The following is a 19,855-nucleotide window of genomic DNA, read 5'->3' on the forward strand; positions in this document are numbered from 1 at the left end:
CTCATAGTTTCATACCCAGAGGGGTGGGAATAATCTCGGCATTACGATTCTCCTTGTATGCTCTTATTAAATCCACGAGTTCTTTACGGCTAGGTGTTTTAGGTAAGTTCCCATTATATTCAATCCAGTCCTTGAAGCGGTCTACTACTTCTTTAAGGTAGTACTGGTACTTGTCTTCAATACGCGTTGTGGGACATTCCTCTACTTCAAACGTGAGTATTTCCCAGTCATAGTCATCTGACGCGTCTTGATACTTGGCCCATAATTCCTTACCTATATTGTAGAGATCATTGAAGACCTGGTCCTTTGAATTCTTGACCCATGGCTTACAATCCCATCAGCACCTTTCATGCCAAGCCCAGTGTGCTCGAGTACCTTTCTTTGGTTCAGGGTCCCGGTCAACTTCTAGTTCTATATCAGGTTCTGGGATAAGTTGTTCAGAAGATGATTCTACTATAGGTTCTGTAGAAGATTTGGAATCTGCGAGGGATTCAGATTTTGTGGAAGATTCTGCAGGTGACTCAGGTTGTTGCTCAAGAACTGGGTCCACGGTTGTAGAATCTGAGTCTGATAACAATTCGTCTAAGACATCGTAATCATCTGGCTCGGGGGCAGATGGTTTTTCAGAAACTGGGTCTGCGGTTGTAGAATCCGAATCTGATAACAAGTCGTCTAAGACGTCATAGTTATCTGGCTCGGGGTAGACAGTTTTTCTTCCCTTAACTCTTGTAGACGTTCTTTTAAGTGATCAGGCTTAGGTGGAAGCAGTGGAGGAGTCCTTTTGGAAACCGGTTGCTCTTCGATAACAGGTTTGGGTTTTTCCTCAGCGGGTTTTTCCTCAGCAGGTTTCTCTTGTACATTTTGTGAATTGTTAGCTGGATTATATATATTTGCCAAGAACTTATCCAAGGCATTGGGGTCTGATGCGGGTTTCTCAGGAGTATCTATATCAATTCCTTCTATATCAATTTCATCTGTTTCATGTATCCAGTTTTTGCCAAGAAACTTCTTGTATAGATCCTCCCTGGATATACTGTAAACTTGTGGTGTTGTTTTACCTATACGCATTTTTTTACTTTTTATACTTAGCTCATTTGATAGGATTCTGGATGCATTGATCTTTGATAGGGGTGAAATGCAATGAGTTTCACAGTATGAAGTATATACCCTATAAAATTCTTGAACAGGTAGGTCGGTTATATGATTTTTCACTACGAGGTATGTATCCTTTATAAACTGAAATAGGGGTGGAAAAGTCGAGATGATATGTTCCTATTTGGATGTTGTCATAGGTGGCAGATTTCCATTGAAGTCCAGGTAAGCATCCGCGATGGCTCTCAAATAAGCATAGAATGCCTCACTGGCGCCTGGGTATTTCATAGCGTCACTGAGTTTTTTGAAGTAGTTGAGGTCTCCCTTGCGGGTTGGTGACACATCCAAGAACACTGTGCGCCTATTATCATTCTCCACTCTGAGAGCATTTTCGTTGGTTAAAACGATAGTGGACATAAAGTTTTTATAATGTGTTGGTGTCTTGTATTTTTCATGGATTTCCATTATATCACTCGTTACCTTATCCTTTAAAGAGTGATACAGATTATTCCACTGGCTTTTTTCCGTGAGCATTTCCTCAAGAAGAAGAAGAACCTTACCCTGTAATTGCCCATTGAAACTTCCAAGAATCGTCTGAGGATCGCTGGTCTTATAAACGAGTTGAGTGCCTAGGACACTGCGCTGAATAAATCTGTTATAATACCTTTGCCCCAACCCTGTCCAGATTTCAGGTAAAAGATCGAGTACATCTTCCTTCCAGCAGATACACTGGCCAACCACTTGATGATATACTCAGTAAGATTCCAATCACCCGAACACCAGATATCCTGAATATGAGAGAAGATAAATTTAACCGCGAGGTGAATTGTAGACTCAAAGGTGGATATCGGACATAAAACGTGGAGGAATCCCGGGAAGATATTTAGATAGAGTTGGCCAGTTAAGGATCTGAAGATTCACTGTTTATAGGGATCACAGGTTGCATTACATACATCGGTATTCTCGACTATAAACCACTTGTAGATTTTGAACTCGGTCTTTTGAGAGGGTCCTTGTTCAGGTTGTGTGTAGAATGCCTTCGTGATTGGACAGATAAGTTTACCAATATTTTTGTCAATAACGTGTTTCAAACTTTTACTATCTGGGTCCCACCAGAAAACCCCATGATGATCTGCACAGGGAATGAAATAACTGCAAAGATACCTCTTGGCTTGATTGAGGTCACTCATACTCTTTACAGCGACAATAAGCTGTTTAAGCTCATCGATACTGAAGGCTTTCTTTTGTTCACCGAACTTGGGGATAACTTGAGCTTGAGTAGCCATTTTTTCGTTCTATCAAATCGAGTACTAATTTATAGTTACCTAATCTTCAATTGCCAAATATATTTTTTCCAAAGATCTGCATTTCTACCCGGTTATTCTCCTGTGGCTCAACAGTCCTTCTAGGGGCTTACCTGCTAATAACTTACCTGGTTTGCTATCTCATTGCTTCCAATAGGAAAATGAATGGAATCCTGTACATGTGGAAGATGTTCCAGATGTGGAGGATCTGGGGGGGTAAAATCAAAACTTTTTTCTGGAGGAATCCCTCTCCCGATTTTTTAAAACATCATCCACATCCTCCACATCCTCCACACTCTTCTGATTCCCTCTTATTTTCCTCTCTTTTCCCTTATTTTATCCTTTTTTGTTATATATTTTTGTGGAGGATCTATGTGGAGGATTGTGGAGGATATATAGGGGATTCCCTACCCCACGGAGGGGGATGTAAGTACTGCAAGGCCATGAGGCCAAGGTGGAGGAGCGTAGCGAGTACACTACCAGCCTGATGACTAATTTTGGCACAAAAAAATCTATCAAATTATTTGATATGAGGGTTAAATCAGGCTAATTACCTAAAATATTTCATTGTTTACTTTTTGGTGCAATATCTGTCGATTTTATAATTCTCTGTAAAAAATATATAGAAAAAAAGAATTTGGCCTAAAAGTTTGAAAAATATTATTTTTTTCGGTCTAAACACAAAGACCAAAAAAAATATTTTTTAAAAAAAAAAATCGGCCCTAAAAAAACTGAAAAAGAATAATATTATTGTTTAAAAAAATAATTTGGTCTAAAAAAAGACTGAAAACATTTTGTTTGGATAGCTGTGGCCAAAAATGAAAAATCATTAGTAGTAATACAAACTAAACTTTTTTTAATGAATGACAAAACGTGACAGTTAGTTACAAAATTCAAAATTATCATAACGTCAGATAAATTTTTTTAAGATTATAGCGTTACAAAAATATTTTTTTCTATAAATTTTATGACATCGTTGCTTTAAAATCAAGTTTGTTTCCTTTAAAAAATTTATTATATGAAATAACACATGGACTTGCTAATTTCAAGATCTGGAAGTTATAAACACTGTAACGTAAAAGATTTAAGTACCCTATGAAAAAAGTCTGTGTGATTTTTGTTGAAAAATCATTCAATTAAATTCACTACAATTTCTGTATATTTGACCATACAATAATTGTGCTAAAAATTGCAATAAATCACACAATTATTGCATGGTAATTCATTCAATAATTATCCTATTTTTGACCTGAATTTATACAATTATTGTGTGATTTCTGAGCCAAATTTTAGGCCATATTTTAGGTATTATAGGTTAAATTTTACAGTAATAACAGGCAATTTATAAAGTGAAATTATGAATTTTTATTGACTTAAAAGATAAAAAATATACACAATATTTCATAAATAAAATACATACTAAATTTGATATAATCATAAATATAAAAATTTGTAAGAAAATAAAATAAAATAAAGTATGTTAATAACATGAAAGTAAATTAGTAGTATCAAAGAAAAAAGTAAATTATTAGTGTAAGTAAATTATTAGTATTAAATAAATAAAAAAGTATGAAGTTAGTGAAGAAAGCAAATTAGTGTGTTAAAAAGTAAATTATTAGTGTTAGTAATAAAAAAAAAGTATGAAGTTAGTGAAGAAAGCAAGTTAGTAACATTAAAATGTAAAAAGTTAGGAAAATAAAAAGATAAAGATAGAATACAAGTTTTTCTTACCTAATATTTTAAAAGAAAGTTGAAGAAAAGTTAAAAGGTTAAAAAAAACATAAACAAAAACATTTCGCGTCATCATATTTATTTTGACGATCAGATCACGTGATCAACATATATAATTTAAGAGTTAATTTTTACCGCATAATTCTGGCCAAATTATAATTCCAGTCAGAACTAATTGTGTAACCTAATAAAAAGTTTTTGACTTTTTTTAGTTACAAGATGATACAAAAATTTCACCAATGGGTCCGAAAGATGCCCGTTTATAAGCAAATATGCAGTTGAAATTTGTGTAACCTTACTGCATAAATCACTTTACTTAGGAAAATCTATTTGTAATGGTTAAAAGTGGTCTATTTGACCCTAAAAGTGGTCAAATGTAACCATACAGGTAAGATGGAAAGCAGTATAGTAGGATTACTCAAAAATTGCTTTCTGTATCCTAAATTTAAGTCTATTTTCAAGTTGTACAATAATCACAATTTTTATTGTACAAAAATTGAATGTTTTCTGTATCCTAAATTTAAGTTGTATAAAGATCACACAAAAATTGAACATTTTCTATATTCTAAATTTAAGTTGTACAAAAATTGCATACTTTTAATATGCTTTGAAAAACTTCATAGCTATTTTTATCCAAAAATCTGCAATAATTGTACAATTTCCACACGGACTTGAACAAATATCGTACAAAAATTGGATGATTTTTTTTCATAGGGAGTATATTGAAGATACTGTATGTGACCTATATCTGATGTATATTTATGAAAAGATTATGAAAATAAGATGTGAGGAAGTAGTGAGTTTTGAGAAATCTCAAGGCATTGGAAAGCTGGATAAAAGACAAAGGTATTCTAAAACAGAAAAGGAAGAAAGAGGTGACGAAGAAACAGAAGAGTAAGTTATAAATAATAACAATAAACACAAAAAAAATATAGATAATAGTAAACATATTAAATAAATAAATTAAAAAACATTAGAAACGGTGTAATTAACGAACTAGATATGGAGGGAGGCATTAAGTTTTAATCTAATTACTAAACTATTTTATAAATTTTGTATGTTCTGTATCATATAAATAATAAAGTATTTCGTTATACCAAAAATATATATATATATATATTTCTATATGATCACTAAAATAAGTTAATTTTCTACTTACTACATGTATTAGTATTAGTAAAGCGACCTAAAAAATAATTAAATTGTATATGAGGACCGGTCGACTAGTCGTGATTTTGAGAAAATCGTATTTAAAGTCACATGATCATTCTGCCGATTGTCACTTCAAAACTTTATTAGTTACACGTTAACATGTAACCATCATGTACACGCAAAGAATCACGCCATGTAATCAATAAAGTTTAATAAAGTATCTATCTAAATATAAAACAAACAAAATTTCATAAACTAAAAGAAACAAAAAGAAGAAAAAACAAAAAACCAAACTCACTAATTTAATTTGATAATGTAAGCTACATACTTTATGCTACATTCAAAAAATTAGCAAACCTGCTAATTAATTACTCAAGAAAATTTAGCTGCGAATCCAAAAAAGAGCCTAATTCTAGATGGTGTTATTATGTATACACTACCTGTAATAGCGTGTTAGATAACAAACATTTCCCAAAACTAAACTCGACCCCTGCTTTCTAATCCCGCAAAAGTCCAAAATAAAAATAAAAACATAAACCTTATTAATCTTTTTTACATTTTTGTTGGAAATCTTTTATAGCGTAAAATCACGTGACTTCAATTTGGACTCTATTCTTGTTCCATCTCCATCTTTTCTGATACTTCCTTTCTTTTGGACTCTTAGTCGCCCTCTTTTCATTTATATTTTTTCATCTATTCCCCTGTTCTCCTCCTTAACTCTTTGTGAAATCATTATTTAACATCGTAAATTTTTGTATCACATCATGTGATTCCACCGTTTTAATGATTCTTTCAACTTTGCCCAACCACTCCGAAGTCTCCGAAGACGGTATTGAACTACGATCATCCTCAAATTCTTTACATGCTTCCTCTTCTATCGCTTCCATTCCATTTCTTCCCCGCACTCTTTAATATATTCTTCAATTCCTCAATTTTCGGTAACACCTTCTAATTTTAAGAATCTATCTTAATGATTTTGACGTAGATTCTTTCTTTCTGATAGAATTGCTGAGAGTATGTAACGTTGATAAGTAATTTTCTCTTTTTTCTTCCCATCTCTTTGATCGTTAATAATATTCACCACCTCTTCTGTTGTAATGTTATCTTTTTATAATTTCTTGCTCGTTACCTTATTATCTTGATCAACTTCCTTTATTGATACTTTTTGTGTTTTGATACTTACTAATGCCATCCAATCCAGAAAAAACTCTTTGAAGTGGCGTTTCCAACAAATGTTCATTCAACTTCTCTTCGTTGTTCGTTTTTAATTTCTCTTTCATTTTCTCTTTATCTACTTTTGTAAGCCCACTTTCTTCTCTTGTTTCTCCTCTTCTCTATATATTTCCTTCAAATTTCTAACCTTCCCAATCTTTTCTATATTGTTGTCAATCTTTCCACCGCTTGTTCCATGGGCTTAAGATATGCTATAATTTTCCAATTTTTTGATACTTTAAGAATCTTAGAAAATTTACTGATTGACAAGTCATAATTCATCTTTTTAACAAACTCGTACTCGTTGTTTTTGCATTCTTCCATCTCCTCAGCGGTTAAATCTCTAGTTAATCGCCAACGATCACGATCCTTCCTCTCTTTAACCGTATCGCCTCTATACCATCTAATCCAATGTTTGTTAACACAATGCCGAAAGAATAGTTTAAATTTTCACTTAATAATATATTTACTCTAACGGATTTGTATTCTTTACAAAAAACCACATATTTAATATAAGGCTAATAAAAGTATTTCATGTGCTAGTATTAGTAATAAATCAGGCCTATCATCAAGCTCGTTAATAGTGCTAGTAAGAAAATTGTAAATAAATATTTTAGGAACGGAATAGTCTAATTTCAGGCTTTTTGTAATAATAATATTAGGCTAGTATACAACATTTATAATCACAATAAAAGACATTTTTAATAACAATAAAAGACATATAAAAGTATTTTTTAATAACAATATAACTAATTTAACATTAAATTTATTTCCACTAAAATATTAATAAAATATTAATACAAACTACTACTATACTGCTATATTTCATCTGTAATTATTATTATATTGCCAAAAATAAAAAATTATTACGGACATATTCAAAATTTGAAGTTTTATGATGATCTACTAGTCTATAGATATATGATAATTCGATACCAAGAATCATTAGTATCTTTTTGTAATTGGTATATTGGACATGAAAGTAATTCATCTCACCTTGAAACATCTTCAAACAGGTAATGTGTAAATTTACAATCTTTCCAGCATTTCCATGGAGTTTGAGTATTGCTCTAACGCTGCAAAGCTTTCAACTTTTACTAAAGCAATTCCAACCACATCACTAACGTAAATGTAAATTTTTTGATAATCATCATTTTCTTCTTGAAAAGTGTAAGATGCAGAATTATAAAAGTGGATGTGAGTTGATAATAAAGCTTATTCCATTGAACAATATGAAGAATAAACTTGCATAACATCACCTAAGAGGTCATTTGCAGCTTTAATACGCCATTTGGATTGTAAGTATATATCAGAACACTTAAATTAAATAATATTATTGTGATTTTTTTGCTAAAAATTATTTACCATTTATTTAAAACTCAAAATCATTATGATGTTGATCATGAAAATATGGATCCAAAGGACCGGAGATCATGACCCTAATTCTTAAAAATAGTATCAAAAGAAAATATTTGTTAAATCTCTTTGTATAACATGATTGACATTTACGTAGAGATGCGATCTCATTTAATCCAAAGCCAGATAGCGGATAATTTTCTGGATACATCATCCATCATGGATAAATCTAGATCAATCTGTCAGATAATCCATTATCAATTATTATCAGTTATACATTGATATATAGGTATATAGCAAAAAACAATGCTCGTTAAATAATTCAAACGTGGATCACGTGATTTTGGTACTGGCCACCCCTTGCCAAATTCTTCACACATTTATCGTAAATTCCTGACTCCAAATATCAGTAATAGGATTTTGCAATATTCTTTTAAGATATTCTTAAGTTATTTCTTTGGTAGTAGGAGATTTGTTAATGTTGACTGGTATTTTATGACTTCATGTTTCCAATCCATTGATGATGGTAATGTTTCATGGTAGTTCTTGAGTTTTATAAATTAAAACATAATTCATTACTTTTGAATAAGATCTTCAAAATCACCATTTTCATCATTTAAATCATTATTTTCTTGCTCAAAAAAATCATTGTTTGCTTGCTCAAAATCATAATCATCTTGATAATTTTTTCGTCCCAAGTATTATTTTCATTTTTTGATTGTCTTGTTAATTATAATCATTTGATAGTTATCTTTAGATATTTAGATCATAGTGTATATTTTTTTAAGTGCTCTTATTTAAAATTTGAGGATATTAATAGGATTTTTGATTAAAAAGGATGATGTCTACTAGACATATTAACTTTTAGCATTATAAAAAAAAATTCAAAGAATAAAAAAAGTTTAATTACAAGTAAGAAATGTTTTGTATTGTTAAGCTGATTTAAACTGATTTAAACTGATTTAGACTAATTTAGACTAATTAAATTAAAAGATTTATTTATAAACTATTATTAATTTATTATTATATTATATTTATAAAATTGCCTGCTGCGCCCTTGGGAATTAAAATTGACTTGACTAAATAATTACTGTTAAATGTTTATTTAATTTAATATGATGGACAAATTTTGGGGTATTTCATAAATCCACCATGATGTCCCCTCCGGGGGATAAGGTACCATTGGACAAGAAAAATTTAAACTGAATATAAGAATTTGAAACAGGTTCTAATAAATGTAAAAATTGGATAATAATCATATTGCTAATTAAGGATCAATAATATCGATATGGATCAAACTTCAATTGATTTCAATTTATAACAATGGATGAAAATGTAAACCATTTTCCAACCTTTAATACATATGATAAAGAATTATTTTCACATTTATTCAAAATTTCTTATCAACCGTCGGCTAATTCTTATACTGTGTTTTATTAAAAATTAAAAATCTTAATCAAGTTTACCTTTCAATTATTCATTTCATCAGCAAGTTAACGTAATTGTGTAAATGAATTAAATATTTATCAAATTGACGTAGATTTAAATATTTTCATGTTAAATTAGCTGATAGTGCAAATAATTATAGCAAGTGTTTATAAAATTAAATTTTAAACGAATGCATGTAGTGCGCTTAAATATTGACTTAAAAAAATTGATTTGCAGATTTACTGTACTAAAATGAAAAGAAATTCTATTTATTAATACACTAAAAAAAATAATAAAAAGAGGCTTTATTAGTCTATTATTAGCATTAATTTTTGCTAAATACGATTTAATTTATTATTTTTTCCTGTAATAGCATTGTGATGGCATTATAAAAGCAATATAATTTTTTTAGCGAATAGTACCAATCTGCCCGGATAATCAAAAAACTATCATCAGCCAATTGTAGTCCTTTGGTACGACCTAGTATAGGCCTATATTTTCAATTTTTTATGAAACATTTATTTACTATACCTTCAATAGCCCATAATATGGCTAATTTTTGCCAAATTTAGCATATTATAATGCTAACTAAAAAATGCGAGGTTTTTGCAAAGTTTGTATTGGACCTTTACTTTAATACTAAAAACTTTCCCTAGCTTTTATCTATGTCTTTATTATTGAAAGGGATAAACATAATTGGTATAGTTAAATGTAAAGAATTTTCATTACTTTCTGCTAAGTTTGCAATGTGATTATATTAAGCAATAAACTAATATATATTTATTCATTTTAACATGTGTAAATAAACTTGTACTGTACATCATAATATTAGCAGGTTTGGGTTTATTGAGAAAAATAACTGAAATTTTATGTAATCCAGCAGATTTTCTTGATGTTGTTCCTTTATGCTATTGAAATAAATATAAAAAATTTTACATTATTTAATTTTAATTTTATGCAATGGAAACTGGTTTTATATATTATTATTATTTGATAATTTATATTTTAATACTAATTGGAAAAGTTATAAAAAAAGATTTATTTAAATTACAAACTAAGAAATTTGTAAAATATTTACTACTATAGCCCTAGTGTTTAAATAATTCTAAGAAGAGAATACATATATTTGTATAAAATATAAATAAAGGAATTATTTAAATTACAAACTAAGAAACTTTAAAAAAATTTTACTACTCTAGTCTTAGTGTTTAAATAAATCTAAAAGGATAAAATATAAAATAAAGAACAAATTTTTGTTGAATGCATGATATCAAATATCCACTTAAAAAAGACTATAAATCATTTTAAAATACGAATAATTGGTTAATTTTCATCTGTTTTAATATAATAAAATAAAATAAATTTTATATAATTATTAATTAATTTGTAAAATTAAATTTTATATTTACTATATTACATACCTAATGTTTAATTATATAATCATTCAAATCTTCACTTACTAGCATTTCATTTACTTTTACACTAGCTTGTGAACCTTCACTTTCAAGAACTTCACTCAAGTTTTCACTAGTATTTTCATCTGCTTTAATATCTAATTAATTAATTAAATAAATTATTTCATGTAAATAATTTTCAAGATTAAATTTTATATGTATTATTGCATACCTACCTAATGACTTTAAATCTTTAATCATATAATTATCCAAATTTTCAGTTTCAAGAATTTCATTCAATTTTTTACTAGTGAAATCAAGTACGCGACTTGTATAACATGCTTTAGGATGAGATTTAGTAGCTAGATTATTACGCCCAATTGGTGCATTTATAAATTCCATAATGTTGCTTTTTACTTCTTTACTGACTCGAAAAGGACGGAAAATCCATTTCTTAATAACTTCTTCCACTTCTGATGTAGATAGCCTTTTTAATGGATCTTCATTCCAACATTTTTTCATTAAATCTACATAGCATTGTGGAGTATTTTCAATAATTTCAGGACGTTCACCTTTACAAATACTTAAACTAAGTTGAATATCATGTGCTCTATTATTAAATGGTGGTACTCCGGATGTAAGTTCCCACATAATCATAGAAAAACTATATATATCACTAGCTGGAGTATAAGATTTGCCTCTTAAAACTTCAGGTGCCATAAATGGTATAACACCATAAATATCATACTTTTTCAAAAATGATTTTACAGGTTGGCATAATCCTAAATCACTAATATAAATTTTAATATCACCATACTCATCATTATGATTTAAAATATTACCATCATGAAAATCACAATGAATAAGATTTTTTTCATGTATATTACTAAGTCCAGAAATAATTTCGTACAACATATGTAATTTTGTATTCCAATGATTTTTAACTATTGTTGTTAAATTTTCTCTTAAATTACCTTCATTTGCATAATCCATTACTACCATATATTTTGAAGTATTTGGATCTTTTGTAAATCCATAAAAATCAATAATATTATCTGAACCTAAACACTCTTTATGATATTCCCACTATAAAAAATAATAATAATTCATTAATATAAATAAGTTATAATTTAAATTAAAATTAAAAATAGAAATAAATATACTATCATACTTCTTTTAAAAATTCATTCAAATTTTCACTTAAATTCTTGTGACATTTAAGAATTGCTTTTTCATCTCCATTATTATTTAACCAGATAGCTTTGTATATAGTACCAAATCCTCCTTCATTAACATATCTAACATTTTCAAATTTATTATAAGGAATCCATTTAAGTCCATTTTTAAGAATAAAATCATCTAAATTTGCATTTCCACTTTTTCCGAATCTATAAATTTAAATAATAAAATTATATTATAGTTTACATAGAATTTTACACTAAAAATTAAATTTTTAATTAGCACTTACTCTAAAATTCAAATAGAAATTTGATATGATATAAATTTTAGATTGGATAAATATATATAATAATAACCTATAATTCACAACTTACCAACTAAAGGAATGGGTATTTATTTAAATAAAAGAATCCAGTTAGTAACAAATAAATAATATATAAAATATAACAATAGAAAACACAAATAACTTAATAACTTACAAGCTATATAATGAAATAATTTTTTAAATAAAGAATTTAATTAGTTTAAATTATATGTAAATATTATACAAATAAATAATAATAGAAATAAATAACTTACGAACTATATTATTAAATAATATTTTTTAAATAAAAATTTAGTTAGTTTAAATTATATGTAAATATTATAATAATCGAATTAAATAAAAAACTTACTCCCTATAATATTAAATAATTTTTTAAATAAAGAATTTAGTTAGTTTAAATTATATGTAAATATTATATAAATAAGTAACAATAGAATTAAATAAATAACTTACGAACTATATTATAAATAATTTTTTAAATAAAAAAATTAGTTAATTTTAATTATATGTAAATATTATATAACTAAGTAACAATAGAATTAAATAAATAACTTACGAACTATATTATTAAATAATTTTTAAATTACATGTAAATATTATATAAATAAGTAATAATCAAATTCAATAAATAACTTATAACTTACGTTCTATTTAAATAAAGAATTTAGTTAGTTTAAATTGTATGAAATATTATATAACTAAGTAATAATACTTACTCTCTATATTATTAAATAATTTTTTAAGTAAAGAATTTAGTTAGTTTAAATTATATGCAAATATTATATAAATAAGTGATAATATAACTTACCTACTATATTATTAAAATATTTTTTTAAATAAAAAATTTAGTCAGTTTAAATTATATGAAAAATATTATATAAATAAGTAATAATAGAATTAAATAAACTTACTCCCTATATTATTAAATAATTTTTTAAATAAAAAAATTTGTCAGTTTAAATTATATGTAAATATTATATAAACTAGGTAACGGGATCCGTTGAAGTACTCGTTTAAAATCACACGTCAGGCGCGTCACTGAAAATCTGATCACGCGGATCACGTGATAATAATCAATAATAACATCTTATTGGTTAATCACGCGTGCGGACAGACATACCTTGCATTACAATGTGTCTAACCGTTAATGTCCTCCGCTACACCTCAGACAATAAGTAATAATAGAATTAAATAAATAACTTACTCTCTATATTATTAAATAATTTTTTAAATAAAGAATTTAATTAGTTTAAATTATAAGTAAATATATATAAATAAGTAATAATAGAGTTAAATAAATAACTTACTCCCTATATTATTAAATAATTTTTTTAAATAAAGAATTTAGTTAGTTTAAATCATATGAAAATATTATATAAATAAGTAATAATAGAATTAAATAAATAACTTACTCCCTATATTATTAAATAATTTTTTAAATAAAGAATTTAGTTAGTTTAAATTATATGTAAATATTGTATAAATAAGTAATAATAGAATTAAATAAATAACTTATAACTTACGTTCTATAAATAAAGTATTTAGTTAGTTTAAATTATGTGTAAATATTAAATAAATAAGTGATAATAGAATTAAATAAATAACTTACTCCCTATATTATTAAATAATTTTTAAATAAAGAATTTAATTAGTTTAAATTATATGTAATATTATATATAGAATAACAGAATTAAATAAATAACTTATATCTTACGTTCTATTTAATAAAAAATTTAGTTAGTTTAAATTATATGTAAATATTATATAAATAAGTAATAGTAAATTAAATAAATAACTTATAACATACGTTCTATTTAAATAAAATATTTAGTTAGTTTAAATTATATTGTAAATATTATATAAATAAGTAATAATAGAATTAAATAAATAACTTACTTCCTATATTATTAAATAATTTTTTAAATAAAGAATTTAGTTAGTTCAAATTATATTGCAAATATTATATAAATAAGTAATAAATAACTTACTCCCTACATTATTAAATGATTTTTTAAATAAAGAATTTAATTAGTTAATTAGTTTAAATTATATGTAAATAATATATAAATAAGTAATAATAGAATTAAATAAATAATTTATAACTTACCAACTAAAATAATTACAAAATAATTTTTTAAATAAAGAATTTAGTTAGTTTAAATCATATGTAAATATTATGTAAACAGTAATAATAGAATTAAATAAGTAACTTACTTCCTATATTATTAAATAATTTTTTAGATAAAGAATTTATTCAATTTAAATTATATGTAAATATTATATAAATAAGTAATAATAGAATTAAATAAATAACTTATAACTTACGTTCTATTTAAAAAAAGAATTTAGTTAGTTTAAGTTATATGTAAATATTATACAAATAAGTAATAATAGTATCAAATAAATAACTAATGCCTTACCAACTAAAATAAATTACAAAATAATTTTTTAAATAAAGAATTTAGTTAGTTTAAATCATACTATGTAAATATTAGATAAATAAATAATTTATAACTTACGTTCTATTTAAATAAAGAATTTAATTAATTTAAATTATAATATTATATAAATAAGTAAGAATAGAATTAAATAAATAACTTACTCTCTATATTATTAAATAATTTTTTAAATAAAAAATTTAGTTAGTTTAAATTAAATAAATTATATGTAAATATTATATAGGTAAATAACTTATAACTTACGTTCTATTTAAATAAAGAATTTAATTAGTTTAAATTATATGTAAATATGATATAAACAAGTAATAATAATAACATAACTTACTAACTAAAATAAATTTTTTAAATAACAAATTTAGTTAGATTAAATTATATGTAAATATTATATTAATAAATAACTTATAACTTACGTTCTATTTAAATAAAGAATTTAATTAATGTAAATTATATGCAAATATTATATAAATAAGTAATGATAGATTTAAATAAATAACTTATAACTTGCGTTCTATTTAAATAAAGAATTTAATTAGTGTAAATTATATGTAAATATTATATAAATAAGTAATAATAAAATTAAATAAATGACTTATAGTAACTTACGAGCTATAATTTTTAAAAAAAATTTAATTAATTTAAATTATATGTAAATATTATATAAATAAGTAATACAGTCAAACCTTCATATAACGATATGTTGGGACATATATGAAATTTTTAGGAAATATCGTTATATCAAAGTTATACCGATATTTATATGTCCTCACATATAGTCAGAAAATAAAATTTTATCGGTATATCAAGTTTTTAATAGTATATCGGTATATCGAATATCGGTATATCAAGGTTAGACTGTAATAGAATTGAATAAATAACTTACAATCTATATTATTAAACGATTTTTTAAATAAAGAATTTAGTTAGTTTAAATTATAATGTATGTAACTATTATATAAATAACTAAGTAATAATAATAAATAATTAATTATGCCTTACCAACTAAGATAAATTACAAAATATTTTTTAAATAAAGAATTTAGTTAGTTTAAATTATATGAAATATTATATAAATAAGTAATAATAGAATTAAATAAATAACTTACGTTCTATTTAAATAAAGAATTTAATTAATTTAAATTATATGTAAATATTATATAAATAATATCAAATAAATAACTTATCCCTTACCAACTAAAATAAATTACAAAATAATTTTTTAAATAAAAAAATTAGTTAATTTATAAATAAGTAATGAATAGAATTGAATAAAAACTTACTCTCTATATTAAATAATTTTTTAAATAAAGAATTTAGTTAGTTTAAATTATATAAAAATATTATATAAATAAGTAATAATAGAATTAAATAAATAACTTACGAACTATATTATTAAATAATTTTTTAAATAAAGAATTTAGTTAGTTTAAATTACAGTATATGAAATATTATATAAATAAGTAATAATAGAATTAAATAAATAACTTAATGACTTACCAGCTAAAATAAATTATTAAATATTTTTTAAATAAAGAATTTAGTTAGTTTAAATTATATGAAAATATTATATAAATAAGCAATAATAGAATTAAATAAATAACTCTTAACTTACGTCCTATTCAAGTAAAGAATTTAGTAAATTTAAATTATATGTAAATATTATATAAATAAGTAGTAATTAAATAAATAACTTAATGACTTACCAGCTAAAATAATTATTAAATAATTTTTTAAATAAAGAATTTAATAAGTTTAAATTATATGAAAATATTATATAAATAAGTAATAATAGAATTAAATAAATAAATTATGCCTTACTAACTAAGATAAATTACAAAATATTTTTTAAATAAAAAATTTAGTTAGTTTAAATTATATGAAAATATTATATAAATAAGTAATAATAGAATTAAATAAATAATTTATAACTTACATTCTATTTAAATAAAGAATTTAGTTAGTTTAAATTATATGTAAATATTATATAAATAAGTAATGATAGTATCAAATAAATAACTTACGAACTATATTATTAAATAATTTTTTAAATAAAGAATTTAGTTAGTGTAAATTATATGAAAATATTATATAAATAAGTAATAATAGAATTAAATAAATAATTTATAACTTACATTCTATTTAAATAAAGAATTTAGTTAGTTTAAATTATATATAAATATTATATAAATGAGTAATAATAGTATCAAATAAATAACATACCCCCTATATTATTAAATAATTTTTTAAATAAAAAATTTAATTAGTTTAAATTATATGAAAATATTATATAAATAAGTAATAATAGAATTAAATAAATAACTCATAACTTACGTCCTATTCAAGTAAAGAATTTAGTAAATTTAAATTATATGTAAATATTATATAAATAAGTAATAATTAAATAAATAACCTAATGACTTACCAGCTAAAATAAATTATTAAATAATTTTTTAAATAAAGAATTTAATTAGTTTAAACTATATGAAATTATTATATAAATAAGTAATAATAGAATTAAATAAATAAATTATGCCTTACCAACTAAGATAAATTACAAAATATTTTTTAAATAAAGAATTTAGTTAGTTTAAATTATATGAAAATATTATATAAATAAGTAATAATAGAATTAAATAGATAATCTATAACTTACATTCTATTCAAATAAAGAATTTAGTTAGTTTTAATTATATGTAAATATTATATAAATAAGTAATAATAGTATCAAATAAATAACTTACGAACTATATTATTAAATAATTTTTTAAATAAAGAATTTAGTTAGTGTAAATTATATGAAAATATTATATAAATAAGTAATGATAGAATTAAATAAATAATTTATAACTTACATTCTATTTAAATAAAGAATTTAGTTAGTTTAAATTATATGTAAATATTATATAAATGAGTAATAATAGTATCAAATAAATAACTTACGAACTATTATTAAATAATTTTTTAATTAAAGAATTTAGTTAGTTTAAATTATATGTAAATATTATATAAATAAGTAATAATAGTATCAAATAAATAACTTACAAACTATATTATTAAATAATTTTTTAAATAAAGAATTTAGTTAGTGTAAATTATATGAAAATATTATATAAATAAGTAATGATAGAATTAAATAAATAATTTATAACTTACATTCTATTTAAATAAAGAATTTAGTTAGTTTAAATTATATGTAAATATTATATAAATGAGTAATAATAGTAACAAATAAATAACTTACGAACTATTATTAAATAATTTTTTAAATAAAGAATTTAGTTAGTTTAAATTATATGTAAATATTATATAAATAAGTAATAATAGTATCAAATAAATAACTTACAAACTATATTATTAAATAATTTTTTAAATAAAGAATTTAGTTAGTTTAAATTATATGAAAATATTATATAAATAAGTATTAATAGAATTAAATAAATAACTCATAACTTACGTTCTATTTAAGTAAAGAATTTAGTTAGTTTAAATTATATGTAAATATTATATAAATAAGTAATAATAGAATTAAATAAATAACTTACGAACTATATTATTAAATAATTTTTTAAATAAAGAATTTAGTTAGTTTAAATTATATGTAAATATTATATAAATAAGTAATAATAGTATCAAATAAATAACTCATAACTTACGTTCTATTTAAGTGAATAATTTAGTTAGTTTAAATTATGTAAATATTATATAATAAGTAATAGTAGAATTTAATAAATAACTCATAACTTACGTTCTATTCAAGTAAAGAATTTAGTAAATTTAAATTATATGTAAATATTATATAAATAAGTAATAATTAAATAAATAACTTAATGACTTACCAGCTAAAATAAATTATTAAATAATTTTTTAAATAAAGAATTTAATTAGTTTAAATTATATATAAATATTATATAAATAAGTAATAATAGGATTAAATAAATAACTAAATGACTTACCAGCTAAAATAAATTATTAAATAATTTTTTAAATAAAGAATTTAGTTAGTTTAGATTATATATAAATATTATATAAATAAGTAATAATAGAATAAATAAATAATTTATAACTTACATTCTATTTAAAAAAAGAATTTAACAAGTTTAAATTATATGAAAATATTATATAAATAAGTAATAATAGAATTAAATAAATAACTCATAACTTACGTTCTATTTAAGTAAAGAATTTAGTAAATTTAAATTATATGTAAATATTATAAATAAGTAATAATAGAATTAAATAAATAACTCATAACTTACGTTCTATTTAAGTGAAGAATTTAGTTAGTTTAAATTATATGAAAATATTATATAAATAAGTAATAATAGAATTAAATAAATAACTTACGAACTATATTATTAAATAATTTTTTAAATAAAGAATTTAGTTAGTTTAAATTATATGAAAATATTATATAAATAAGTAATGATAGAATTAAATAAATAACTTACAAACTATATTATTAAATAATTTTTTAAATAAAGAATTTAGTTAGTTTAAATTATATGTAAATATTATATAAATAAGTAATAATAGAATTAAATAAATAACTCATAACTTACATTCTATTCAAGTAAAGAATTTAGTAAATATAAATTATGTAAATATTATATAAATAAGTAATAATAGAATTAAATTAACTTCTTACCTTCTATATTATTAAATAATTTTTTAAATAAAGAATTTAGTTAGTTTAAATTATATGAAAATATTATATAAATAAGTAATAATAGAATTAAATAAATAACTTAATGACTTACCAGCTAAAATAAATTATTAAATAATTTTTTAAATAAAGAATTTAGTTAGTTTAAATTATATGAAAATATTATATAAATAAGTAATAATAGAATTAAATAAATAACTAATAACTTACGTTCTATTTAAGTAAAGAATTTAGTTAGTTTAAATTATATGAAAATATTATATAAATAAGTAAGAATAGAATTAAATAAATAACTTACTCCCTATATTATTAAATAATTTTTTAAATAAAGAATTTAGTTAGTTTAAATTATATGAAAATATTATATAAATAAGTAATAATAGAATTAAATAAATAACTTACTCCCTATATTATTAAATAATTTTTTAAATAAAGAATTTAGTTAGTTTAAATTATATATAAATATTAAATAAATAAATAATAATAGAATTAAATAAATAATTTATAACTTACATTCTATTTAAATAAAGAATTTAATAAGTTTAAATTATATGTAAATATTA

General features: G+C 22.7%; 2 protein-coding genes across 2 annotated transcripts; both read right to left on the reverse strand.

The window, feature by feature from the left end:
* Window position 1: 1 nt before the first annotated feature.
* OCT59_015682 (uncharacterized protein) lies at window positions 2-1,068 on the reverse strand (the record flags this gene model as incomplete). Its single annotated transcript, XM_066140194.1, has 3 exons — window positions 2-273; window positions 376-672; window positions 735-1,068. 3 exons carry the CDS (start codon window positions 1,066-1,068, stop codon window positions 2-4), a joined length of 903 nt encoding a protein of 300 aa, XP_066002999.1.
* Window positions 1,069-10,696: 9,628 nt separating this feature from the next.
* Window positions 10,697-11,974, reverse strand: OCT59_015683 (uncharacterized protein; the record flags this gene model as incomplete). The annotated part of the gene is made up of 5 exons (XM_066140195.1): window positions 10,697-10,827; window positions 10,906-11,241; window positions 11,644-11,755; window positions 11,841-11,876; window positions 11,945-11,974. The coding sequence occupies 5 exons, from the start codon at window positions 11,972-11,974 to the stop codon at window positions 10,697-10,699; spliced, it is 645 nt and encodes a 214-aa protein (XP_066003000.1).
* Window positions 11,975-19,855: the final 7,881 nt, after the last annotated feature.

The sequence above is a fragment of the Rhizophagus irregularis genome, chromosome 23 (genome assembly GCF_026210795.1).
Source record: "Rhizophagus irregularis chromosome 23, complete sequence".
NCBI classification, from domain to species: Eukaryota; Fungi; Glomeromycota; class Glomeromycetes; order Glomerales; family Glomeraceae; genus Rhizophagus; species Rhizophagus irregularis.